The 26,241-nt window shown below is 52.0% G+C and overlaps 10 protein-coding genes across 10 annotated transcripts; 5 read left to right on the top strand and 5 right to left on the bottom strand.

The window, feature by feature from the left end:
* Nucleotides 1-193: 193 nt before the first annotated feature.
* Nucleotides 194-1,183, top strand: M436DRAFT_68466 (GroES-like protein; the record flags this gene model as incomplete). The annotated part of the gene is made up of 1 exon (XM_013566826.1): nucleotides 194-1,183. The coding sequence occupies one exon, from the start codon at nucleotides 194-196 to the stop codon at nucleotides 1,181-1,183; it is 990 nt and encodes a 329-aa protein (XP_013422280.1).
* A 1,085-nt stretch (nucleotides 1,184-2,268) lies between these two features.
* Nucleotides 2,269-5,759, top strand: M436DRAFT_59171 (putative P450 monooxygenase; the record flags this gene model as incomplete). The annotated part of the gene is made up of 7 exons (XM_013566811.1): nucleotides 2,269-2,377; nucleotides 2,432-2,671; nucleotides 2,724-2,835; nucleotides 2,889-3,217; nucleotides 3,281-3,663; nucleotides 3,713-4,277; nucleotides 4,330-5,759. 7 exons carry the CDS (start codon nucleotides 2,269-2,271, stop codon nucleotides 5,757-5,759), a joined length of 3,168 nt encoding a protein of 1,055 aa, XP_013422265.1.
* A 369-nt stretch (nucleotides 5,760-6,128) lies between these two features.
* M436DRAFT_86695 (uncharacterized protein) lies at nucleotides 6,129-7,997 on the bottom strand (the record flags this gene model as incomplete). Its single annotated transcript, XM_013566825.1, has 2 exons — nucleotides 6,129-7,496; nucleotides 7,548-7,997. 2 exons carry the CDS (start codon nucleotides 7,995-7,997, stop codon nucleotides 6,129-6,131), a joined length of 1,818 nt encoding a protein of 605 aa, XP_013422279.1.
* A 1,232-nt stretch (nucleotides 7,998-9,229) lies between these two features.
* On the top strand, nucleotides 9,230-10,400 carry M436DRAFT_86694 (lipase/esterase; the record flags this gene model as incomplete). Its single annotated transcript, XM_013566824.1, has 3 exons — nucleotides 9,230-9,283; nucleotides 9,341-9,794; nucleotides 9,859-10,400. The coding sequence occupies 3 exons, from the start codon at nucleotides 9,230-9,232 to the stop codon at nucleotides 10,398-10,400; spliced, it is 1,050 nt and encodes a 349-aa protein (XP_013422278.1).
* Nucleotides 10,401-10,699: 299 nt separating this feature from the next.
* M436DRAFT_21899 (uncharacterized protein) lies at nucleotides 10,700-11,707 on the bottom strand (the record flags this gene model as incomplete). The annotated part of the gene is made up of 1 exon (XM_013566807.1): nucleotides 10,700-11,707. A coding segment is annotated over one exon (1,008 nt), but the record flags the coding sequence as incomplete, so codon positions are not given.
* A 1,233-nt stretch (nucleotides 11,708-12,940) lies between these two features.
* On the top strand, nucleotides 12,941-15,358 carry M436DRAFT_59186 (UDP-Glycosyltransferase/glycogen phosphorylase; the record flags this gene model as incomplete). The annotated part of the gene is made up of 2 exons (XM_013566813.1): nucleotides 12,941-13,883; nucleotides 13,941-15,358. The coding sequence occupies 2 exons, from the start codon at nucleotides 12,941-12,943 to the stop codon at nucleotides 15,356-15,358; spliced, it is 2,361 nt and encodes a 786-aa protein (XP_013422267.1).
* A 91-nt stretch (nucleotides 15,359-15,449) lies between these two features.
* Nucleotides 15,450-16,966, bottom strand: M436DRAFT_59152 (uncharacterized protein; the record flags this gene model as incomplete). Its single annotated transcript, XM_013566808.1, has 5 exons — nucleotides 15,450-16,118; nucleotides 16,168-16,204; nucleotides 16,259-16,486; nucleotides 16,537-16,803; nucleotides 16,857-16,966. The coding sequence occupies 5 exons, from the start codon at nucleotides 16,964-16,966 to the stop codon at nucleotides 15,450-15,452; spliced, it is 1,311 nt and encodes a 436-aa protein (XP_013422262.1).
* A 1,143-nt stretch (nucleotides 16,967-18,109) lies between these two features.
* Nucleotides 18,110-19,075, top strand: M436DRAFT_86690 (YWTD domain-containing protein; the record flags this gene model as incomplete). The annotated part of the gene is made up of 1 exon (XM_013566823.1): nucleotides 18,110-19,075. One exon carries the CDS (start codon nucleotides 18,110-18,112, stop codon nucleotides 19,073-19,075), a length of 966 nt encoding a protein of 321 aa, XP_013422277.1.
* A 408-nt stretch (nucleotides 19,076-19,483) lies between these two features.
* On the bottom strand, nucleotides 19,484-20,507 carry M436DRAFT_86689 (3-hydroxyacyl-CoA dehyrogenase; the record flags this gene model as incomplete). Its single annotated transcript, XM_013566822.1, has 4 exons — nucleotides 19,484-19,761; nucleotides 19,809-20,193; nucleotides 20,247-20,354; nucleotides 20,415-20,507. 4 exons carry the CDS (start codon nucleotides 20,505-20,507, stop codon nucleotides 19,484-19,486), a joined length of 864 nt encoding a protein of 287 aa, XP_013422276.1.
* A 3,275-nt stretch (nucleotides 20,508-23,782) lies between these two features.
* M436DRAFT_59172 (cytochrome P450) lies at nucleotides 23,783-25,848 on the bottom strand (the record flags this gene model as incomplete). The annotated part of the gene is made up of 8 exons (XM_013566812.1): nucleotides 23,783-23,843; nucleotides 23,901-23,946; nucleotides 24,004-24,104; nucleotides 24,163-24,383; nucleotides 24,440-24,696; nucleotides 24,764-25,154; nucleotides 25,216-25,511; nucleotides 25,566-25,848. The coding sequence occupies 8 exons, from the start codon at nucleotides 25,846-25,848 to the stop codon at nucleotides 23,783-23,785; spliced, it is 1,656 nt and encodes a 551-aa protein (XP_013422266.1).
* Between the last annotated feature and the right edge of the window lie 393 nt (nucleotides 25,849-26,241).

The raw sequence follows: 26,241 nt of genomic DNA, 5'->3' as shown, positions 1-26,241 counted from the left end.
GGGGGAACGGAACGCCAGAATTAGATCCGTTCCATGGTGGACCCTCTGACATAGTAGCGAATACGGAGTCGATTGGCAAAAGTGCTGGGCGTAGGGGTGCACCCGAACTTTTCTGAACAATTTCCTGGCTCTGTTCTTCTCCTTTCACTTTCATTCGATACTTTACACATATATCATCATCCACAAAGTCACCATGCAAGCTTATCGCTATGAAACTGCTGATGGAGTCATCAAGCAGAGGAAGCTGCCCATTCCCGAACCTGCCGCTAACGAGGTCCTCATCACTGTCAAAGCCGCAGGTCTCTGTCATTCCGACCTTCACATCCTCAGTGGCGGCTTTGAAAACCTCCAGCCATTTGGAGTTCACGCTCCTCTGACATTGGGTCACGAAGTAGCAGGAATCGTCAACAAGGTTGGCTCTCAGGTGGCATCATTCAAGCCTGGAGATAGAGTGGCAGTGGCTCAGGTCGGATATCCCAAGGAAAACGCCAACTGGGACATATCAGTAGGCCTCGGCGTCGATGGAGGTCTTGCAGAGTACTGCATCTCTGACGTGAGTCAAGTGGTCCACGTCCCTGCAAACGTTCCTCTGCATCTCGCAGCCGTCGCTACCGATGCTATCAGCACCGCCTATCACGCCGTGGTCACAGAGGCCGAAGCCGGACCTGGCAGAAACATCGCCATCTTGGGTCTGGGAGGTCTCGGTCTCAATGGAGTCGTAGCTGCCTCACTTCGTGGTGCCAACGTCTATGGTTTCGACATTGACGAGAAGAAATTCGAAGCCGCCCGCGACTCTGGTGCCATCGCTTGCCACCAGAGCCTGAACGATGTAGACGACGCCTTCTTCGATGCCGTTGTTGATTTCGCAGGTGTTGGCAAGACTACCGCCTTGGCCATCAATCGCGTCAAAGTTGGCGGTGTGGTCGTCTTGGTCGGCCTTGGGGTGAACGAAGCGACTCTGCCTACTTCACTCTTGACCATGAAATCGATCCACCTCAGAGGATGCATGGGTGCGAGTCTCCAAGAATACCGTGAGGTCTTGGAATACGTCGCCTCAGGAAAGATCACTCCGGTCACTGAGCAGATCTCGTTTGAAGACGTCAGCGACGGCCTGGAAAGACTGGCTGCTGGCAAGATCTCCGGGCGACTTTGGACAGACCCTTCAGCAATGGGACCAGTCTAGTGACTAGCCGTCCACTGTCTCGGTATCGTTGGTCGGAAACGTTCACTGACCATGCAGGTCACTGTCCCTTTCTGACCGTCCCGCTGGCAAAGTACAAAGCGACTACGCATTGCTGGCACTCTGTACTGTAAGGTCGCGAGGCCAATCAAGAACTAGGTACGGAATTGGGTGTCTGGAGAGCTTAGGAGCTCTAGTCTCAGGGCAGTACATAGTCGAACAATCAAAGAGTCAAGCCGGCACGCAGAGATGGGGCGTCGTACGGAAGGTGCCTCTTCAGAACACTCCCAAAACTTGTTGTCTCACCATGGGCATCGATGACGTGGATGGACTCGGAGCCTGACCCATGTTAAGCAATCTCGCTGGCAAGGAGAGATGAGGTTCATCGTACAATCCTTTCGAGGTCCACCTTCCGCTTCCCCTCACCTTCTCGCAACTTTCACTGTTGCTGGAAGCCGCCAAGCTGCGACCGCTCTATGCCTTTCGTGGTATCGATCCCGCTACACGTGATTGATCTAGCTGTCTTAAGGATTGACCAAGCTACTTCGAGGTTTAGGGTATTAGCAGCGGGAGGCGCCGCAGGTCGACGAATCGCAGTTTGAATTCGAATTAGAGCAAAAAAGCGGAAGGTGGACCTCGAAAGGATTGTAAGGCGTGCTAGGTGCAGCCAAGGAGCGGACAGGAGCGAGTCAATAGACGCTGGGGCATGGCATGCATAAGCGGTACTGATGGCCCAACCGCGAGCCGATCAAGCGGCGCACGCGATTGCAACAGATTGCCGCACAGCCCGTGCGTTGCCTCGCAGCGGTCAATTCGGCGCGCGCCGAGCCCGACACTTGAACGAAAACCTTATGCACATCGACCGTTACCGACGCGAAGCCTGCTGCATGAGCATTTTGCGGCGATCATTGTACTAGCACTGAGCGAATGGGAACTCTCTGAGGGTACTTGCCCTGTCCCCGCCCGATGAGCGAACATGATCGCGATGCTTACCAAAATGGGATGGATCTAATCTGCCGGTGCATTGCGACTTATTTAACCAAGCTCATCACCTCAATCTGGACCTCAGCTTCGTGTAACGGATCAAGATGACCAAGTCAATCCCAACACCCTACGGTTACCCACTGTTGGGTAACATCCTCGAGATCGATCCTCAGAACCCAACTCAAAGTCTCGCAAGACTCGCTGCGATCCATGGTGCGTATATTCTAGCAAGGCAGAATTCCTGGCAGGAGCTCACATGAATACTAGGACCAATCTTTAGATTGAGACTGCCAGCCGAACGCATCTTTGTCGCCAATTTTGCCTGTGCCGAACCTCTTTTCGACGAGAAGAATTTCCAGAAGTCTGTATCGGGTCCCCTGGAGCAGGTGCGCAACGCAGCCCACGATGGACTCTTCACCGCGTATCCCGACGAGCCCAATTGGGCGGTTGCTCATCGCACCCTGATGCCTGCTTTTGGCCCTCTGCCTATTCAATCAATGTTTGGAGGTATGTCTTACTCTTCAGCTCCGTGTTGTGCATGATCTAAGATGTCTCTTAGAGATGCAAGATATTGTGTCTCAGATGGTTTTGAAGTGGGCTAGATTCGGTCCTGAGAACCCCATCGATGCTAGCCATGACTTCACCAGGCTCACACTCGATTCGATTGCACTGTAAGCGGGATCAGCCAGTGAACGTACGGATCTGTACTGATGTGAGGTTCTAGCTGCGCAATGGGCACCCGTTTCAACTCCTTCTACCACGATGAGATGCATCCGTTCGTCGATGCTATGGTCGGAACACTTTCAGAGTCGTTTGCCAGATCAAGACGTCCTCCCATGACTGGCTTCCTGTACAAGAAGCAAGATGAAAATTACAGGCTCGACATCCAGGTCATGAAGGATACTTCAAAGCAACTTCTTGACGACAGAAGGAAACACCCCAGCGACAAGAAGGATCTTTTGAACGCAATGATCAACAATGTGGACTCCAAGACTGGTCAGAAGCTTAGTGACGATTCGATCATCAACAACATGATCACTTTCTTGATTGCTGGTAATATAGGCTCCCCTCCCCCCCCCAGAAACTCGCACCTCGGTGGCTAATATGCTTTGCTAGGCCATGAGACTACATCTGGACTGTTATCGTTCCTTTTTTACGAGCTGCTCGAGAGCCCAGAAGCGTATGCAAAAGCAGAAGAAGAAGTCGACAAAGTGTGTGGCAAGAATCCCATCACTGTGGAGCACATGGGAAAGCTTCCGTACATCGAGGCCTGCCTAAGGGAAACGCTTCGTCTACACCCAACGGCGCCAGCGTTCACCGTCGAAGCAAAATCTGATCAAGACCTCAATGGCTATGCGGTGAAGAAAGGAGAGTCTGTCAGCATCATGCTTCCCAGGCTCCATAGAGACCCAGAAGTCTATGGTGCGGACGCTGAGAGCTTCAGACCCAGTCGCATGATGGGCGAGTCTCTTGAGAAGCTGCCGTCCAACGCTTGGAAGGTGGGTGACTCTTGTTGAAAACATGTCTTGACACCACTAACGTGTTTAGCCTTTTGGTAACGGTATCCGCGCTTGCATCGGTCGTCCATTCGCTTGGCAAGAAGCCTTGCTCACCGTGGCAACACTTCTCCAGATTTTCAGATTCTCCAAACATCAGCCAAACTACAATCTCAAGATCAAGACTGCCTTGACCATCAAGCCTGATGGCTTTTTCATTCGGGCCACTGTCAAGGACCCCGACTTCCTAGAAGCTGCTGGCCTGGGCTTCTCCCAAGCAGACACCAAGTCTAGTCAAAAGAAAGGCGGAAAAGGCGGCAAGCATGTCGACGACAAGAATTTGACTCCCTTCACCGTCCTGTACGGTTCCAACACTGGAACCTGTGAGGCTCTCGCGCAAGCACTGGTCGATGCAGCTCCGGATAACGGATTCTCGGCTACTTCGGCTACCTTGGACAGCGTTTCTGGAACGCTGCCAAAGACTCCGCTTGCCATCATAACTCCAAGTTATGAGGGTCAACCTCCAGACAACGGTGCCCACTTCATGGAGTGGCTCAAGTCTGCGGACAAAGAGCAGCTAAAGCCTGTCCCTTACGCCGTGTTTGGTGTCGGTAACAGTAAGTTTCACCATCATGAATATTCTTGTCCACAAACTGATCATATATGCAGAGGAATGGCGAGCCACTTACCAGAAGATTCCTACTCTGGTAGATGACGCTTTCCAGGCTGCCGGGGCCACACAGTTGACCAGGAGATACGCCGCAGACGTCACCGATGGCAATATCTTCGACAACTTCGACGCCTGGCTGCAAGATGAATTCTGGCCAGCCCTGCGCAAGGCGACCGGTCAAAAGGCCGATTCAGGGGCAGGAAGCGGCGGTGTCAAGGAGCTCAAGATCACCATCGACACCAACGTTCGTTCTGAACATCTGCGTTCAGATGTTCAGCTTGGTGAAGTTTGTGAGACCCGCTTGCTGACGTGCCCTGGTGCACCGAGGAAGCGTCACATTGGTATCAGGCTGCCTACTGGTACTGAATATCGTGCTGGCGACTACTTGGCGGTACTTCCCATCAACCCTGCGGAGGTCGTCAGACGGGTCATGGCTCGCTTCAAGGTGCCTTGGGATGCAGTCATGAAGATCGATCCTTCCGTATCGACTGCACTTCCCACCGATGTTTCTTTGCCTGTTCAGTCGGTTCTCGCAAGTATGGTAGAGTTGAACCTACCTGCTACCCGCAAAGCTGTGACTTCAGTCATCGAAAGCATACCGGATTCCAAGCTTGCAGACCAACTCACCAAGAGCTCTCAGGATGAGGGCTTTCAGAAGAGCAACCCTTCCTTGCTCGACATTCTCGAGGAATACCCAACTGCAACCTTCTCCCTGGGACAATTCTTGGCTTCCATGACCCCCATGCGCCTCCGCCAGTACAGTATTTCTTCGAGTCCCCTCGCAGACCCCAATGTCTGTACCTTGACCTACAGCGTCATTGATGCGCCCTCGAAATCGAAAGCCAACAAGAATGGACACAGATTCCTCGGTGTGGCCACCACTTATCTCGAGCGTCTCTCGGTTGGAGACCAAGTTCACGTCGGCCTGCGACCCAGCCGTGCGGGCTTCCATTTGCCCAACGACGACTCGAAGCCCATCATCATGGCTTGCGCCGGCACCGGACTCGCGCCCTTCTACGCCTTTGCCGCCGAGAGAGCTATCAAGAAAGCCGGCGGTATCGAGACTGGACCGGCACTTCTCTTCTACGGCTGCAATCATCCCGACGAGGACGACATGTACAGGGAAGAGTTCGACAAGTGGGAGAAACAGGGAGTCATATCCGTCCGTCGTGCCTACACGCATGCACCGGAGGCGTCAGAGGGCTGTAAATTCGTCCAGGATCGTGTCTGGCACGACAGAGAAGATGCTATCGAGTTCTTCAAGAAGGATGCTGAATTGTACATCTGCGGTGCTGGCGTAATTGGTTCGGGTGTCGAGGATGCAATGGCTCGTATCCGAATGGAACAGAAGGGTGTTGATAGAAAGACCGCTGACGAGTGGGTCAAGTCTACAAAGGGCGAGAGATTCTGGGCGGATATCTTCTCTTAGTAGTGTCCTTTGTCATGTAGCTACTCAAATTCATAGCTCTTGTCAGTCCATGTTCTGTGGATATTCCGATAAAGATCCGACTGAGTTTTATATCAGGGTGTCCCTTACAGCGAGCATAGAGTACCCATGAGCTTATGCTCTCATGTCCTCCAACAGCGGGTCGCGCTTTCGAAAACGGGGAGAACGATCATGCATATGCAAGGAGGCAGCTGCTCACCGATCCGACAATTCCCAAGCGGATTCCGGTGGGGCTTCGAGCGTCGTCTCGGCAATATTTGAGGATTCACGACGTTTAGGGTGCATAGGAAACTTCAATATCATACAAAAAATGCGATGGAGAGGTAGGTAGACACTCATGCACATTACCATCTAATAGTTGAGTACAACCAGACCAGTGTATGCGTGGCCTGCAGCTTCATAGATCTTGGTCTTGGGCCCGGGTTCTGTGAAACATTCCCAAATTCTTCCACTGAGATCTGCCACGTAGATACGCTGCTTCTGGTCATCGATGCGCAGACCGATAGCCTCACCAAATCCTTGTGCTATAATCTGACGACCGAGCGCTTTCTCGGCCTCTGGGGCTTGACCAACAATGGTCTTTTTGTTCAAGGTGTTGCCAAATGGCAACTCGCCTCTGTCGGTCCAGTAAAGGACACCTGTGGGCTCGTCGAACTCGAGATCAATGGGTTCGGGCAGGTCGCCAAGGACCAATTCAACGTCTTCTCTGGTTTCTGCGGTGGCGCCTGACGGCATTTCGATGTTCGCGGAGAAGATACGGCCTTGAGATCCCTTGGGGAAGCCCTTTTGTGTCCAGAAGAACTTGCCAAGTTTGGGGGCGACAGTGACACCAACACACCAGTTGGTTTGGTCCTTGACCTTGTCCTTTTCGGTCTGCCAGTCTCCGGTTTGGATCAGAATCTCGTGGTCCGAGCCATCAAGGTTGGAACGATGGACGCGCAAGCCTTCGCGGTCACAGAAGTAGAGCTTTTTGTTTGCCTTATCAACGTGAAGCTGCTTGGGGGTGTGGACGTCGCCTGGTTTGACGATGGTCTTGATATCGCTACCGTCGAGCTTGGCGGAGTAGACGGCACCGTCGTTCTTCGGGGCCATGCCCATGCAAGTCCAGTACATTCTGTCGCCGTACACATCAATACCGTCGGGGCAACCTTGGTCTGTGACCAAAGCGACGGGTCGCGCATTCTTGTTATCAACAGACAACTCCAAGACTTGGCCGCTGGTCAAGACTTTCTGGAGGGAAAGCTCACCAGGGTACGAGCCCTGGTACATGTTGAGAACCAACAGTTTCGAGCCTTGACCCTGTGTGGGCGGAGGATAGAGCCCACCCTTGTCGGATTTGTTGCCGAGCTTGCCCTTCTCAACGTAGTTCTCGTGAAGCCACTTGAGTGTTGTATCGGGCAAGTGACGATCGTGCACGTAGTGGGTCTCGATGTGTTCGACGGTATCCAAACCAACGCTGTCCATCATGGTGCATGGTCCTGAGGGACTCTGGTATTGTTCCATCCAGATCGCGTCGATGGTTTTGGGGTCCGAAACGCCCTCTGCAATGACTGCGAGAACTTCACGTTTGATAGCTGCCCAGATGCGATTAAAGATGAAACCGGTGGACTCCCTCTTTGCAGAGACTGGATGCAGACCAGCCTTGCTTAGCTCATCCTCCAGGAATGGGAAAATGGCTTCGGCTGTCGAGCCACTGGTCATGAGTTCGACAATCAGAGCCTATGGTATTGATCAGCAAGGTATCTGGATGGAGGGTAGAGAGAGCCGTACTTGAGGAGGCATCATGTAATGCGTATTCAGAACTCGAGTCTTGGTGGCATCGGTGACCTTGCCAAGAAGCTCACTGCTCTTATATGAAGAGCTGTTGCTGGCAAGAATACAGTCTTTTGGGGCATGCTTCTCAAGGTCAAGGAAGGTGTTCTCCTTGAGACCAAGAATCTCGGGGACAGCTTCGAAAACGAGCCACGAGTCTCTCACGGCGGCCTGGAAATCCTCGATGGCCTCATATGATCCTGCGGTACTTTTGGTGAGAGCGAGATAGGTAGCAATGTTTTGCTTGATATAGTCGACAGCATCGTTGCGGGACTTTTCTGAGGGATCGCGAACGATGACATGGAAGCCTCCAGCGACCCAGCATGCAGCAATTCTGCGGCCGAGGACACCACCTCCCAGTACCACGACCGGGCGCGATTTGTAGTCTTTCGGAATCTCCCAAGTCATTTTTTGTGTAGCGAAAGTCGTGATTGATTAAAATGTGGGCGTAGCTAAGATCGATAAGCGGTAAACAACGGACGGAGTGGGATGGTATCAATTTTGTACGACCAAGAGCTTTGGACCGGTATGACGCTGATTGTCTCGTGGAAACCGATTCAGCATATCTGATCCGAGTCGGTGCGAGAGGGTCGCCGACATCCCGGACAGCAATGCACACGCTTTTTGCTGTATCGCTTCGAGAAACACAAAAATGCATCTTCTGGAAACGGCCTTGGTGATCTTGGAGGTCATGCTATCGGCGACGGAAAGAAGCGGACTTGGTCATGACGCTCGCCAGACGGTCCCCTCAAGGCTTGTCCAGCTGAACGGAAAGTCAGTTCCAACCTGCATGACGAGCCGCTGCAGACTGGAGTGATCCGTGAGGTGCGAACCAATGTCTGATCCCGCCGCGCGTGCCACAGACGCATCGGGCTCCCTGCATGAATCGCCGCTAGCGTACGATCGTTAAGTACTGAGAAGCTGTCCACCGGTTTCAGATAGCTTTCCCCGACTTGACAAGTTGCGAACGAAAACCTTAATCGAGCGCTTGGCCGCCGGGCCGTCTCTTGGTCTGGTGCGGGCCCGTCCGGACCGCTGCTTGTCCAGGACATTTCCGAGCCAGTTGATTCATCCCATCTGCACTCTCCAGGCTAAACGCACACTGGCATCTGCGTGCTAGGTAAGCTTTGCGCGCACACACCGTTGTTTGCTCGCGATAATCGAGGCAGTGCAATCCTCGTCAACGATACGCTGAGGCTCGGTTGAGACAAAGAGTTATGATCGAAAATGCTGCATCGTTTGAGATTAGATAGCCACAGGCATTGCGTACGAGCAATCTCGTTGTTGGTCGAGCACGCGCCTAGCAAAATTCCGGACACACATCTATAAACTCATACGCCCTTCAGATCTTGTTTTTTTTGGGCGTAGATACCTTATGACCTTCGTATTTATCATGAACATCTATACGTATAAGGGTATCACGATTCATCGCGTTATGTTAATGTTATTAAGAGGGAGAGAAAACGGCCGAGATTTGTGTGTGTCGGGAATCCTAACACCCCCGTGGTCGAGGTACAAGTCCCTGACGGTCGCGCTTCCACCGGTCAAACATCAGGATCCTTTTTATATCATCAAGAAACGACCGTCACCCATACCCTTCCTTCGTCTCTAGAGACTCCACTAATTCGGCTTCTCACAACATGAATGAGGAATTGATCTCGAAAGCTTCGATGATGGATGCGGAACTCGCAGAGGTGGGAAGCTTACAAATGGTGACAGCGCAGTGAATTAAGCTGACACGCATCATACAGTTCCTAAGCAAACATCCCGTGCCAAAAGCTGACTGGTCGAATCTCGACAAGTTCCGCACCGCGCGTGCAGGTTTGGCAGAGAAAAGACTCAAGGAACAGGGGTCCCCGGGACCTGGCTTCGAAGAGGAATTCAGGACAATTAGCATGAGAGATGGCTTCCAAAGCCGCATCAAAATCCACAAACCGGTCAATGGCGATGGCCCTCTGATCGTCTTGGTCTTTGGAGGCGGGTTCATTGTTGGAAACGATGAGCAACTTACTCCGCTCGGACGTGCTACTGCGAAAGCTTTCACGGCAACCACTATGACTGTCAGTTATCGCCTGGCTCCAGAACACAAGTTCCCGACCCCTGCTCACGACGTCGAAGACAGTCTCTTGTGGATTGCGAGCAATGCTGAGAAGTTAGGTGCTGATCCAACCAAAGGATTTGTGCTAGGTGGCATCAGTGCGGGAGGTATGGGGTGGAATATTGCTCTGCAGCGAGCGAGGTGTGGCACGAGACTGACCATTTGTCCCAGGCAACCTTGCAGCGTGTGTCGCACAAAAAACCCTGGACGACAAGAGTCTGTCACACCCATTGACTGGTCTCTGGCTGTGTGTGCCGTGGATTTTTCCCCTTGACAAGGATCTTGTACCCGAGCGATACAAGAACATCTACAACAGCCGTGAGCAAGCCAACAACGTGCCTGTCTTGGACAAGGATGCTCTCGTTGCGATCAATAGTCACGTGTCTCCAGACGCCTCCTCTCCACTCCATTCTCCCTTCAACAGCAAGACCCCTCACAAAGGTTTGCCTCCCACTTACATCCAAGTGTGCGGTCTGGATCCTTTGCGCGATGATGGCTTGGTCTATGAGAGAGTGTTGCACGACCATGGTGTCGTGACGAGGCTGGATGTTTGGCCAGGAGTGCCTCATGCACATTTCGCCTTCTTCCCCTTCCTTGCTATTAGCAAACAGGCCGTCACTGATATCATCATGGGCTTCAACTGGTTGCTCGGAACGGACATGTCGGCTCAGACGATCCATGGATTGCTGGCTCCTGGACAAATCGGTGCTTAGGGTTCGCAGCGCAGTCCCAGAGGACACCGCTACGATGTGCACCCTGCATGAAGACAAATATTGCATCTGCACCAGTCTGGGAGCTCAGAGTTCCCTGCGTCAGAGCGAGAGTGTTTGGTATTGGGGCTTGAACGTCCGCAGATTCTCGGGATGATGATCATTCTTCGGAGCTTTCGAAACACGTTGAGTCCACAGTCAGCGGAGACGATTGTTATGATTGCTGTCCATTTTGCACACTATAAATTCATACTACATCACACATCATTCTCCTGGAGGGGCTCGAGCTCTTTCGATGGTGCTAACACCTTGGGACCCTCGATCAACTTGATCTTCCTTCCTTCCCACCAAGCGAGCACACCTGCACCCAGACTGACACCACACCCGAGTCCGATGAATGTGCCTGTTCCCCACCCTGGACGGTCTATGCGGTTCCAGTGCCACATGAAGAAAGCCATGCCGACCTGGAAGAAAGTGTTGAACGCCGTCAGCCACACCATGAGATCGAGTTTCCAGGACTTGGTCGGAGGAGCGTGGTTGCCTGTGAATGTGATTCTTGCATCTTCGAGATGTTCTTCGCCGTGTCTGCCGCCCATTCTGAACCAGTCGTTGTTACGCTTGGCCAGCTTTTTCAGCGCACCGTGACCGTGCTCTGGGCCTGTGCCTAGCCTCCAACAGGCTACCCAGTAGAGGTCTCTGAAGCGCCAAGGAGCCAGTCCGAATGCTGTCAGACAGAACAGAGCATTGAGGATCTGAGAGTCGATCTCGAGCCAGATTTTGCGTGGTGACGAGTCGGCATCGCCGTTGTCTGGGTGATTCATGGCGGGAGCTGCGTGGAGCAGCAGGAAGAAGAGCATTGCACCCCAGGCTACGACATTCAAGCCGTAGACGGTGATTAAGAAGCCCGTCGGCGTCAAGATGAACTTGGCGGCGGCAGCAAATCCATGCTTGATTGCGACAGTCCATGGCACTTTTGCTTTGGGCGGGACAGTTGCGTGTTGCTGAGTATTCGAAGACATGGAACCATCACCCGCCGCTTTCGATACCGAGGGCGAAATGGTGCTTTTGCTCTGAATGCGTTGCATGCGTTCTGCAAACTCTTCTTTGCCCTCGTCGAGCTCCGGGACACGGGCACTGTGACCATCCTTGTCAAAGACAATCTTCTCGCCGCCGGTTTCTGGTGTGCGCAAGTCGGTGAGGTTGGGTGCATGGGCAATGGCAGTGCCAGTCGCTCGCCACATGCCCAGTTGGGGGTTCGAGTTGAGTAGCTGATCCGCGACGCTCACGGAAGCATTGCGGAGGCGACCGATTGCGCCGCGTGGCGCGCTGTCGTCGGGTCCAGCAGAATTCATAGTCGTCGTTGGTGTGTAGCAGCTGTCGCACTGCAGTCAAGTTGTGAGATGAAGAAAAAGAAGAGCAGAACCGCTAGGTGTACAAGCAATTGATGCGCGGGGCCTACCCCAAAACACGATCCATCACGGTGGTCGCAGTTTTTTCAGTCCGGTCGTTGAAGCCAATAGTGAGAGCCTTTAGCCAGACAAGCTGCACTAGACCACCAACGGAACGATCGATGAGATCGACGAAACGTTCGTACCTTTTGGACGCTGGGCACGGTTGAAATGCGATTGGTCCCGTATTTGGGTAGCTCTGCGCTTCTTCTTGGACTGTAGTGGCAAGTTGGACGACATGATTGACTTTGATAATAAGCCTGTTTCCATCACATGTCTCCCACGATAGGCGCTCGTACAATGGTAATCTATCTATGCTTTATTTGTGGGTGGTCGTCTGAGGTAATTAGCCTCGCCCCTATGCTCGGCCAGAATTATACTTTTCGTTCAGGCATTAGAGTTTCTGGGGTCCAGCGATCGGCAGCCAGGACCGACAGCCCACGGTGTAGTTCTCCAATAGGCTTAGATGCCCCGTTTTGGCCGTCGGTCGAACTGTAGGCTCGATGCTGTTTCCTCTACAGGCGTTGCGATATCAACAACGATAGCTGTTCAATATAATACAACGGCAGATTGATCCTCCTTACAGACCTGTTGCGCCGCCAGTGTACTGTCCAGCAAGCTCAAGTTCGCCCAAGAGACAAAGGCGGCGAGAGTCGAACCATCGGCTTGGTGCTCTTGTTGCTGATGCTTTGCGTTGCTGTCGATCAACCGCACTAGTGGTCACAAAAAGAGTGCCCGCCTTTTTAAGAACAACATTCCCCGTCGCACGATGAATTGTATCTCTGTTTGCACCTTTCTTCCGACATCATGTCTCCAACTTCATTCTCGCGACGCAAGCACAAGATTCCCATCGACTCCATCGACAAGGACGCAGCTCTCCCTACAGACGATGGCAGATTCAATGTCTCGATCAGCGCGACGGCGATAGCCAAGCTACAGAGCCATCTCTCTTCTCACGACGGCAAGAAAGAATCCTCTGAGAACACACCACACGACACGACGCATACCGAAAAGACCAAGTTCGCGAAGCTGAACTGGCGCCACCGTCGGGATGACTTCAAACCCGTGACCGACGATTTCAGCGGCTCGCCACGAATGAACATAGCCATCTTGATCGTAGGAAGCAGAGGCGATGTCCAGCCTTTCATCGCCCTGGGGAAAGAGCTCATCGCCCCACCATACAACCACCGCGTTCGCATCTGTACACACCCGAATTTCAAGACCTTTGTGGAAGAGAATGGCCTCGAGTTCTTCTCCATCGGTGGCGATCCGGAAAAGCTCATGTCATATATGGTGCGCAATCCGGGCGTGCTGCCAACCAGAGCATCTGTCAAAGCTGGCGATGTGGGCGCACGACGCGCCGAAATTGCCGAGATGTTGGATGGTTGCTGGAGAGGCTGCACAGAGGCCGGCAACGGCGTCGACTCCATCCAGCTGCCAGCCGCCAAATCGCTAAACCTGGACACGATAACATCACTGCCGGACCCCTTCATAGCCGATGCCATCATCAGCAACCCGCCAGCGTATGCAAACATCCATATTGCGGAAAGACTTTCCGTGCCGCTACACATGATGTTCACAATGCCCTGGAGTCCGACGACGGCATTTCCCCACCCGCTCACAAATGTAAAGGCGGGCGCGAACAACAGGAAAATGGCCAACTACCTATCCTACTACAGCATGGAACTACTGACGTCCGAAGGTCTGATCGACCTCGTAAACGACTTCAGAGAGAATACCCTAGCTATCGATCCTCTTCATGCAGCATGGGGTCACCAGCTGCTTCCACAGCTCAAAGTACCTTTTACTTACTGCTGGTCACCAGCTTTGATACCGAAGCCTAGCGATTGGGGCAGCCACATTACCATCAGTGGCTTCTTTTTCCTGGCGACAAAATCATCTTTCCAACCTGACGAGGCGTTATCCAGATTCCTAGCAGCTGGGCCACCGCCTGTGTACATAGGCTTCGGGTCAATCGTGGTAGACGATCCGGACAAAATGACAAACATGATTCTAGAAGCCGTAAGGATATCCGGAGGTAAGATGAACTGACGCTCGACAAGCCATGGTAGTGGTTGACTGACACCTTGAATAGTGCGCGCTCTCGTTTCGAAAGGTTGGGGTAACCTCGGCGGTAAAGACGTTCCCGACAACGTTTTCCTGCTTGGTAACGTACCACACGACTGGCTTTTCCCACACTGTGCTGCCGTCGTTCATCACGGCGGTGCCGGAACGATGGCCATTGGTATAGCACTGGGAAAGCCGACAGTAGTAGTCCCGTTCTTTGGCGATCAACCCTTCTGGGGAGAGATGGTCGCTCGTGCTGGTGCCGGCCCCTCGCCAATAAGATACAAAGATTTGACGGCAGAGAATCTCGCAGGGCAGATCACTCAAGCGCTGGAACCCCAAGTTCAGGACAGAGCAAAGGAGCTCAGTGATCGCATCCGAAGCGAGACAGGCGCCAAAACAGCCGCCCAGATGTTCCACTCCACGGAACAAATGCAGAACCTCGGTTGCTTCCTGATGCCGGACAGAGTCGCCGTCTGGCGGGTGCGCCGCACTAATATTCAGCTCAGCGCCCTTGCAGCCAGTATTCTTGTCGCTCACGGCAACATTGACAGACGACGCCTCAAACCCCTTCGGAAACATCGCTGGTATGTCGAGCAAGGAGCCCAAGATCCACTCATCGGCGCTTTGGCCACGATGGGTTCAACCGCCATAGGCTACAAGACTTGCGCGACAAAATTAAGCAGAGATATGGGGCGATCTTCGTCAATGGAAGCCGCCAAGAACAAAGTTCTGATGGACGGCAAAACCGCTTCTGATCGCCCGAAGAACAAGGTCAAGAGCATCGGAGAGTTTGGTGTCGGAGTGGGTGGCAGGACTTTACAATTCCCGGTCGATTTGCTCTACAACATCACCAACGGTTTCCACAACGCGCCTGCACATTTCATGGGCGACCGCACTGTGCGCATGAGGAACGAGATCACCGGCGTCAAATCAGGGCTGAAAGCTGGAGTGGAAGAAGTCTGCTTTGGTTTCTACGACGCTGTGACTGGTATTGTGACACAGCCAGTCCATGGTTTCGAAGAGGGCGGCCCCGTTGGGCTCGCCAAAGGCGTAGGCCGCGGTGTTGGAGGACTTGTCTGCAAGAGCGTGGCCGGGACGCTAGGACTCCCGAGCTACGGTCTGAAGGGCCTGACCAAATCGATCCGCAGAGGATGGAGAGACAGCGACGCGGTGCCAGATGAAGAGGCCATCGCTTTCATGAGGCAGCTGGGACATCGTGAGAGTGTTGGCGGTCAAACAGTGCTCCCGGGCCATACGCAAGCTGTCGTTTTGTCGTACGTGGGCAAAGCGACTGGAAATGGGGTCATGCGCATGGTGATGAGGCGACGAGGATGGCAGAATTATATAGAGCTGCTGCAGCTTCGGCAGAACCCCGAAAAGGCAGCAGCATTGGAGCACGATGTTCTGACCAAGTGGAAGAGCTTTGATGTGTCGACCGAATAAGGTAGCAGCAGTTATATACCCAATTGATTGTTTTGTGAATTTGTCTCATCGGCCAAACATGGTCTGGAGTCTGGTAGATGACCCTGATGGTCTATTGAGATGACGAATCATGCAAGGTCTGGCCTTGCGACGCCCGAGAAGACATTGACCGTCGTGTCGTGTGTATAACGCCGTGCTCGAACGAGGAGTGCGGGTCGTACCCTGGTGACGACGAAAGATAACTCTGGGCCATCAACAGTGGACCTCGCATGACGCTCGAGGTATGCACATTGCCAGCTACGAATCCAGATCCCATCTCGATTGACGCAGCCTGAATAGCCATTGCTCTCTGGTGCAGCCCTATGGCGTGTCGTGTTCCCGGGAAGACCAAAGCATGAGCCATTTTCACCATCGCACAACTTGCCAAGAACGGAGTGAAGAACCGCTTGTGTTGAGGGTCGTTGATCTGCTCGGGCAGAGTCGGAATCCATGGTAACCAGGAGCGCACAGGAAATAGCGCTTTCAGTTGGGCGGGCTCTGCTAGCAAAGCGGTCTGCAGAGGAAGTAGGTTCTGGAGGTAGTTCCGGAGCTCTCGTGCTGGACCGAGCATCATGGGTTCCTCTTTGACAAGCTTTGTGAGATTGTTGAGTGATTGCATGGCGCTCTCCAGTAGTTCAGACTGCTTCTCACGCCACTTCGTGATCTGTTGATGACCTGCTACTGGGAGGAAAAGTTGGACCAGGTCGGATTGATCAGCATTCGCATCCTCAGAATCCAATACCTATCATGACGTGAGCATTGTCTCCAAGGTGTGCCGTCGTGTTACTTACTAAGAAGATACCCTGCATGCACCGAAAGAACTCATCCCTTTGCATCTTGTCAGGACTGCTACGGTCTTTCATTCCTCTGTTTGTGACTCACGAATCATGAGCATCCCACGAAAGCATCGCACAAGCACTGAGCACAGCACCATAGTTGATCGCATTCCCAGGCGCAAGATGTTGACGTAGCCCAACCAGCACCTTGTCGCGGTAATGATACCGCTCACATAACAGCTGGTTTGATTTTGTGTACTCATACAGATGTTGAACGGCCATACCGCAAAGACAGTCGTGTAAGAACGGTGCCTCTTTGGCGTGACCTATGGCCCTGTACAGCTTGATCAGACTATCTGCGTGGAACATGGGCGCAAGTCTTACCTGATGCAGAGCCTGATACCTAGATTGGGATCTTGTGAGTGCTCCAATTCGTGGCTGGCGCTCAGAAGGTGGTGCATCAGAAAATGTTCTCGACGTGATATGCTGAGAGCGCCGTCATTCACAGAGGTCAAAGGGCTCGGTATGGTCCAGGATCCACCCAGGGGAACCACTGAAGAGTTGGCCTGCTGTGCTGGCTTGGAGAAGTCTGGTGACGTCGGATATGTACACTGGGTGTCATGATTGCGACCGTACTTGACGCAATTTTGGCTGTGCTTGGAATCAGCGGGTGCAAATGGCAGCAATCGTAGCTAGTCGCGCACCATCTCGGTCGGGTTTCGTCGCAGCGCACCCTACGATTGCGACAAGTGTCGCAGCCTGTGTTTCTTTTGACGTGCTTTCGCTTTGCCCCTCGACTTGCCAAGTTCTCCATGGAGGCATCAAACTTCGCAGTAGGTCGGTGTGCAAGATGTAATGCCCACAGTCTAGGGTCCTCGAAGGAATCGCGTTCAACGATGGAGTTCGAGATTGCATCGGGGCAAGATGACGATGTTAGACCCTCAGGAAGTTCGTGCGGGGCAGATCCTTCGCCAAGGCTCCTACTCCTAAGGGATTGAGGCTGATCTAGGAACAAGGTGCACATATACAGTATGTTTGCGCATCTGATGAATAGCGCGCTCATCAGTGCGTCTACGAGTAGATAGCAAAAAATTGCAGCGAAACGACGGTGTAACCTAGCTCGAGACCAGCAGTCTGCAAGCCTCACGATACGTTCGGCCGCGTCCGCATCCTGTAAGAAGCAGAAGGCGACGGAGGTCGGCGACTCGTGCTCCGAAATGAGGGGAAGCGTCGAATTGTGAAGGCACTCTGACTTCTCAAGGATTGCATAATCTGCGGCGGATTAAGGACAATTTTACGAGAACGGCTGGCCTGGTCAATATACAGCTCTCTTGACCGCGGTCGCACGTTTCAGACCAGTAAGCATTCTGGTAGATGTCTTGTTAAACCTCGCTAAGATGATCATCTTACTGGAAGTCAAGGTCGTTGGCATTAGTGGTCTGCTGAGTGCATATGGCTGTCTGATCAGGGATCCCTCTCGTGTTTCATGAATTGAGTGCTCTCACGCCAAGTTCTGGAAAGCTGACCAGATTTCCCTCACCAAGTCCTGGCGCACCAGCGTAACGGTCAATCGAACACGGGAAGGCCAAACTTCCAGGAATCTGATCTGCTTGTTTGGAAGATTTCACTTACTGTACGGTACGATCGCTTGCTCTCCACAACGGCCAGACATTGGCTTCGTCGTTCACGACTACGCTAATTTGTCTCGATTAGCTCGCATCCCGTACAACTACAAGCCCAACGTGCCGCTAATATCCTGCAGACGATGTCGCCCCACTGATCTGTCACATTGGCACTGGGTGATCAGCGAACTCATGCTAAGCCGATGCAAACATTTTGTCGGAGCTATAAGTGCGAGACTTGCCTTCCCTATTGCCAGTTCCCGTTCGCCATATCTTCGAATTCGAATACCACAAATCACCACTCGATTCAAGGTAGTCACTAAGCCCCACCCAACATGTCCTCCAAGAAAATCATCGCTCTCGACAATGGGTTGGGCAAGCCACTCGGCACACTCAGCTTTGCGGGAATTGTCACACGTCCCGAAATTCTGTCCATCGATACGAAGAAGGGCTCCTCTGCCCAACCACTTACTCTGGACCTCGCCGGTACTCCCAAGGGCGACCACCCATTGCTCTTGGTTGATGGAATCACGTGGAGTCCCAAGACACAACGCATATACTGGACCAATATGGGCATTCCCACATCTAACGATGGCTCAATCTATTCTAGCCGGCTTGATGGATCAGATGTTCAAGCCGTCGTCCCAGCTGGGGGTGTTCACACTCCGAAGCAGCTCACGATCGATAACGAAGCCTCAAGACTATACTTTTCTGATCGCGAAGGACTCAGAGTCATGAGCTGCGCACTTGATGGATCGGACATCCAGGTCCTCATCACTACTGGTGACTGGCGCGATGAGGCCCAGACGACTGACCAAACCAAATGGTGTGTGGGCATCACTGTTTCTCACGAGAATGGTTTGTTCTATTGGACCCAGAAAGGACCATCCAAAGCCGGCCGAGGCAGGATCTTCTGCGCTCCTATTGAATCATCTGGCCCTCGTACACCCATCTTGCTGCTAGACCGTCTGCCCGAACCCATTGACCTTGAAGTCCACGGAGACCACCTTTACTGGACCGATCGCGGCGAGCTTCCGTTTGGAAACACTTTGAACAGAGCAAACCTCAATTCATCAGGAACAGAAGTCCTTCAGGCTGAGAATACGCCTGCTGGTCTCAAATACCAGGTCTTGGCACAAAACTTCGATGAGGCCATTGGTCTCAGCTTAGTCCCCGAGCTGAAGAAGATCTATGTCTCTGATCTTGGTGGTTCCATCTGGAGTTATGACATGGACACGTCTGTGAAGGAGCTCCACTTCCAGGACAAAGATCGTGGTTTCACTGGTATTGTTGTCATCTAGAGTGTCGTAACTCAAGTTCACGTTAGCATCTATAGAAGGTCATCATCACGCCTATCCCTTTCAGTCCCATTTAATGTCGGTCGAGGTGATACAAGGGGCCGTTCTTTCCTCTCGAATCCATACTGTCATTGATGGTGAGAGGCGCATCTCGCCGTCGATCTTCAGTTCGTCTCCACAGAATATCACAGATTGGTTCTCATTGAAGAACAGCATGTTGACTTTAGATCGTTGGGCCGGCAAATAACGGTAGGTCATCAAGTTGCTTATTCGAGCGACCTCGTGCAATTGTCCGACGCACGCATCGACGAGGGACATCTCCACTATCAGACAAATTGCGTACGCAGGAACCCACAGGGGAGCTGATGGAATCTCAATTCCATAAGTGCTGATTCTGGGGGATTGACCAAATCAATGAGATGCGAGCTTACTGTCACGCTTGGCTTCAAGCGCCTTGACGTCTTTGCCTTGAAGCTCTTTGCCAACGCTTGTACTAAGAGCATCAAGATCATCCTTATCATAGGTGAAGGCGTGCTGCTTCATGTCTTCCAACCAAACCTTACTTGCAGGACCCAAGTGCTCCAGTAGATGTCTGAAGCCATCGGTACCGCCTCCACCTCCCATCGCGGTCGACATCAATGGACCCGTGAGCGCCCATCGGGGACCAAGACTGCTAGTCATGCAAAGATCTTTGTACAGTCTGTGCAAAGTATTTGAACGGTCATATACGACTCACCGAGATCCTTCGCAGACATAATTCCTCTGCTAACCAGAGAGTAAGCCTCAGTACACAAGACAGCCTGCAGACGGTTCGCGGCGAAGCCTAGGATTTCCTGATTAATCACTACGGCATTCTTGCCGAGAGATTTGTAGAATGCGACAGCTGCGTCAACATTTTCCTTTGCGGCTTGAGGGTTGGGCACCACCTCGACCAGAGGCATAAGGTGAGGTGGGTTGAAAGGATGGCCAATTAACACTCTGCCGGGATTCTGCCTGCACTCTCCAATGAATTTGGAACTGGGCAATCCTGAAGACGACGAGGCGATGATCACTTCAGGTCGGGTGCCGGTATTAATCTCAGCTATCAACTTGGTCTTGAGATCGACCCTCTCGGTCGCATTCTATGAGAATGTCAGAGAGTGAAACAATTGTGCTAGAGGCCATGCAGCAATACTTCTTGGACGAGATCAAGCTCGGCGTAGTGATCCTTAAGGCTGGCTCCCACAGATATGTAATTGTCGAGAGAGGCGTTGGATGCTAAACCAAGCTTTTTGAGATCAGGCTACACGGTTTGCAAGTACTGATGCAGCTTCTACTTAGCATCAGGTCCCGGATTGGATACAAGGACTTGCAAACCATGTGCAAGAAAGAGGGCGGTCCACGAAGCGCCAATGACGCCGGTACCGACGATGCCGACCGTCTTGATAGCAGACATAATCGAGGCTAATTGTAGAGATAGAGGTTGCGAATAGCTGGGAGGTTTCAAATGGCGAAGAGATCACCACTCGAGAGTTGTTTGTTTATAAGTATCCTGAACGTCTTCGCGCGTCGAGTAATCACGAAGCTAGTGCCCGGCCAGCACAACAAAAGCAATGAACGATACCTCTATGTCACAATCACGCGCCAAACGACCATTGTCGCCGATGAAACTGATCTCTCCTTGAGCTTGCGTAGCTTTCGGACTATACAACTGCCCTGCATATAGCGTAGCCTCTGACGCTTGTCTCACGCCCGATGCAATGTCTGTCACTCTTTAATGTTTTCATTCCGACGTCCGCCAGTCGGGCTCTCAGTCGACATAGTCCCCGTACTCGCCCGCCACTTGGCAAGAGTCCGCCAGCCAAGCCTCGAATGAACACGATTCGATCGTGATCAAGGGTCGTGTATGGACTTTGGCGGTTGAAGCGTACTCGAATGTTCAAACTGATCGAAGTCTGTGGTACCATATGTTATTCGACGGACCATGAGCTTCCCGGTGCACTTGCCAGCCTATAGTCTGTAACAAACGCCTGCCTTTGCTCGATATCTTACGAGCGTATCAGGTCCTTGCAAGCTTTGGCAAATTGAAGCGAGGGTCGATCTTTACCGTACACCCCAAGCTATGGACGACGATGTGGGATGAGTGTTGCCATGATTGACAACCATGGGCCATGGCGAATCAGTCGTTCCTTTCCCAATACGATACACGATCTCTTAGACGAAGCCCTTTGTTTACAGTCCTGGCATTTTTGCCAATGTCGGATTCAACCTATCGCTAATAGTTGCCGCCCGGCTCTTGCGTTATGTCGTAAAGCTTATCCCAGCCTTCACTAACGACGAGGATGTTAAACTGTCCCACAATGTTCAGGGTTTGAGTTCTACCTTGATGGCTGACAAGAAGCCTTACGCTCTTGACCTCAAGAAGGGCAGACGACAAAGCCGAGCTCTTTGATTTGCTCGAGGCTGCAGATGTTGTAGTCACTCAAATGTAAGGGCTTCGGTCTCGATGTTGTCCTTGCCGAATTGATGAAGCGTAACGAGGGGATCACATAAGCCGACCTTAACTACTAAACTGATGGCTACGTTGCCGACTCGATGGGGTATTAAGCACAGTTTTCTTGGCCCCATCAAGAAGTATGAGGAGAGCACTGTAAGCCCCTATCGGACACACAGACCAGTACCATACCTCATCACTGCCGGGCCACAAACATGGTCTTCATAGGGCACGCTGTATGACTTGATATTCCGGTTAAATGTGTCATGATGCGTATATCAGTACCTGTAGACATGATAATACATTGGTCAGAAGCTGTCATTCATGTGTTGCACGTAAATCACAAACGTCTCACATCAATAGCACTATGATTGCAAAGTGACATGTTTTTTGATCCCAATTCGTCGTCATTTTTCTCCCTGTTCATGCTCAGAATCCCAAGAGTGGCGTCGATTGCAAAGACCACAGGATCTTTCGACAATCCTGGGGCTCAGAGAGTAATGTGCGTCATTCCCAGAAGTCATCTCCGAGGTGCGAAACGTGTGGTTGGTAGCTCTGAGTGTCTATTACACTCAACCCCTGAAGCCTTTGGTTTATTATCAAGGTGAGAAGCTCCCTTGGCGACCAATGGGACAGAAAGCGACGACCACGTTTCACCATCACTAGTCCAAACGTATCCTGATTCAAGAAGGTAGAAGGATGATACTCCGTCGCACTAGATCGTCCGACCCGCACCGTAAATCCAATTCTTATCATCGAACGGTGGTTTACACTAGTCGTACGTTGCACTACCTTCCAGATCGAAACTGTCTCACGTTCACATGTCGAACTACCTTCTCGTGGTTGCGTGACCCTAGTGTGAATCGTTGTTGGGAGGTTTGTAGACCAGGATTTAGCCCCACTCTGAAGACATGAACGAAGGATTCACCCGGTCTTGGACAACTACGATAGATAGCGTCGCGGCTAGGGTAAAGTATCTCAGTGTCCTTCTGTGGCTCAGTCTCTTGGTCACGACCGGGCGTTGACGAGATATTGTGTGGAACGTCATATCTGCTGTAGAAGCTACAGAGGCTCTACAGCTACTTAGCAGCACGTCAATATTAGTACCAACACATTTAGACGGCTATACCACTGATTCTTGAGCTTCAAGTGCACTTCATGGGTGATTCTGTCAGGTTTGGCGAAAGTCGACCTGAAGCCTTCCAAACTACTATAGTGAACCTTCTGATCGAGAAACTGCGCCACTTGAGGAGGACACTCTTCTCTAGCCTGGGAAATGCCCTCAGTGTCGACACGGTTCGTCCTCAGGGAGTCTTGCATACATCGCTGAAATTTACGGTAGTCAAGCTTCAACTATATGGCAAGGACGCCATGCGCTGATGGTACTAGGACCAATCCTCAGACTAGAACTGGGCCAAAAGTGAATTCTCGTTGCGTCTCTGGCGAATTGGCCAAGGAATTCCTCGATGAGAAGAAATTCGAGAAAGCGAACTCTGGCGCATTGAAGTGATTCACAACGGCGTTACAGATGGCCTTTTGGCAGCTCTCCTTGATGAGCACAACTGGTCTACCGCTTGATGTAGCCTAATGCCAGCATCTGGACCTTTGGACATTGGTTCGATGTTTCAGATGACGGGCGTTGCATCACGGCTCGTCCTCAAGCAGGCTCGATCTGACCTAGGCAGCGGCGTAGATGCTACGAATAATACCACTCGACTCACTCTAGACCCCGTCGTACTTAAGTTCTCCAAGTACCGTCTGCGTTGTGTATGTGGTGAATCGCTGTTCCAGTCGTGCTATGAGAGACGAATTCAACTCCTTCTATCACGATGCTATGCATCCACTGGAGAGGCCATGGTCGGCTTTCTTTCCGGCTCTGGGGATCGTCCCAGACAGCCAGACTTTGCTTCCGAGATGCTCTACGGCAAAGCCACCCAGCAGTATCTTAGCGACATAGGATGAAAGATCCTGAAGGTTACAAAGGGACTGCTCACTGAGGGCCGAGAGCAAGATACGCTTATTGCCATGATTTATAGTATAGATAGTAAAACCGAAGAACGGGTCAGCAGACTAACCAAGGAAAACCATAGATAAGAATGTCTTCTTCTCGAGAGGCAGGCCGGTTTTCTAGTGCCCTCCTGCGCTTACAGAATCCTAGTCCGATCTGACAATCGATTGGTCCTTGATCAAAACCGTAGTGTTGAGAAACGCGTGGAAAGTCAGCAAGTCGGAGGGTTTCAAATTGACCTCGAGGGGTAAACTGTTCGCCTCTTGGTGCGTACGTACAAGTTGACGGGTCTAGATGAGCTTAGCAGATGATCGACTTTCAGGAGAGAAACGCGTGTCTATTCTTACCGGATGAGCTGGAAGAAAGGATCGTACTCGGTTTCCACGTTTCCGTCTGCGTGCCGTCAGATTAGTATGGTGCTCCTTTCTCCGCCCAACGAACAAGTCATACCTTTGATCCATTCATACCGCCAGACTAGCTGGGCGATGAAGATTTTGATCTCCTGGAGCGCAAAGTTGAAGCCGATGCACATGCGCTGTCCAGCGGCAAATCTGTTTGCAGGCGTAACGAGTCAGCATGTCAGAGGCTAATTCTTGTATTGCGACTTACGGAATATAGTCTGTTCTGCCGCGTTTCTTGACGGCCTCCGTGTCCCAGCGGTCAGGGTCAAAACGATCAGGGTTTTCCCAGACTTTGGGGTTGTTGTGGATGTGGTGGAGAGCCGCGATGATGATCTCTCCCTTGCGCATTCTGAGACCTCCGGGTAGAATCAGATCCTTCTGAGCTGTGCGGCCTGGTTGGTATGAGGGATTGTGCTTGCGTTGCATTTCCTGTGATGTCAAGTTTAGTCTAATGGTACTCCTTAGGGAAATGATCGATGTTTCACCTTGACGTATTTGTCGAGCTCATTGAGCTCTTCAATCAATTCTGGTGTGACATCTGCATCGTCCTTGAAGTCGTGATTCACCAACTCCTGGACCAAACGTTCTTGCATTCCAGGATACGTGACGAGTCCGAAGATGAGCCATGACAGCAAGGATGAGGTAGTAGTGAATCCAGCACCAGCAGCGACCGTCAGAGCAGCGCTCATGTTCTCTGTTGGAAGGCGATTGCCGGAATTGTCGACCGCACGAGTGAAATAGTCTGCAGCGAGATGTCAGTGGTTACCCTCGATTTCAGACGTAGCAAGACATATGGAGCTGCATCATACCAACGAGGTTCGCGGCCTTCAAGGCGGCATCTTGAAGAGGGAGGTCTTCGGTTCCGTTGCCCTTGGACTCTTGTATCACCTTGTTGATCTCACCAGTCATGAACGCTTGCAGATCTCTCAGACGCTTGGGATCGCCAAACGGCAGATGGGAATACCATTCGCCCATCGAGGTGATCTTTTTGTTCAGAGCTAGAGAATGAGCGATGGCAAGTGGCATTTTGTGCAGAGGTGCATCCACACTAGTGAAGTGCTCAAAGTCGATTCCCAGAACAATTTTGCCGACAGTAGCGGAACTAAGCTTGAGCATGTACTGGTAGACATTCCAAGCTGAGTCGGCTGACTCGAGCTCGTCAAACACTGGTAGCGATACGCGCAATTCGTCGTTCATGGTCTGACATTACATAGATCACCAGTCAGTCTGCCGTCATTTCGTTCGAGGGACCAAAAGTTACCTTTGAATAATGGCGGACAGCCTTGGGACCGAGGGCTGGGGGCATGTATTTGTGCACAACTTTCCAGTTTGGACTTGTCGAGTCACCAAGAAACACTCCTGCCATATCATTCTTGATCGGATACAGAGGATGCATCTTGTTGATCTCTTTTGAGAAGTACTCGGACTCTGACAGCACGATCTGAGCAATCTTGGGATCGTTGGTCTGGTAGTTCGTTACACCCATGCTAGTGGACTTGAAAACAGGACCGTATCTTTCGAACAGGCGTTGATTGTTGCCGAGGTGATCGGGAAAGACTGGTTCCATGTTAGCATATACACCTAGGAAGACTGCGGCTGCTAATGACTGACTCTGGAGGTACGAGCCCAAGTATGGTAGTCCCTCAGGTCCAGGAGTCTCACGGACAGGTTGGCCCGAGATATTAACGCCGATGGGTTCATCGGTGGATCTGATGTCTTCGAGGGACTCAAGGCTACGAGTCTTGTCCTGGAAGCCCACCTCACCCGGAACAACAATGCTGAAATTGGTCGCGATGGCATCTTGGAGAGCACTGAACTCGGTGACCTGACTAATATCAAGGTCCAAGCCGTGTTTGGCTGTCTCGCCGGCAAGGTAGAAGGTCTTGACACCCATTCTCTGATGCAGAAGCGATTGGAGAGGGGGAACAAGAAGATGTGATTAACTAAGGCGAGAGTGTGCAACACGAAACTGATGTACTAGCTAGTCAAGATGCTGCGTCTTGATCGCGGTCGTTTTATATGACATGCAACATCGTCTCGCAGCCAATCGCATTTCCAAGCGATGATGTGTTCGATCCTCTAGTGGTCGGCGGTTCGGTGAAGAGTGCTCCGGTCCAGTCCAGTCCAGTCGGGTTGCGCGAATTGATAGCCAAAGCGACGTGGTACAAAGTGAATACATCTCTCGTTCCGATCGCTCCGATCGCTCCGAATGCGAGTTATGCTCCGCGCCACGATCATCTTGTTTGAGGCAATAAAGACGAGTCAACGGGCGATGCTAGATTGGTCA

The sequence above is a fragment of the Aureobasidium namibiae genome (genome assembly GCF_000721765.1).
Source record: "Aureobasidium namibiae CBS 147.97 unplaced genomic scaffold scaffold_39, whole genome shotgun sequence".
NCBI lineage: Eukaryota > Fungi > Ascomycota > Dothideomycetes > Dothideales > Saccotheciaceae > Aureobasidium > Aureobasidium namibiae.
This window is presented reverse-complemented; position numbering and strand designations above follow the sequence as displayed.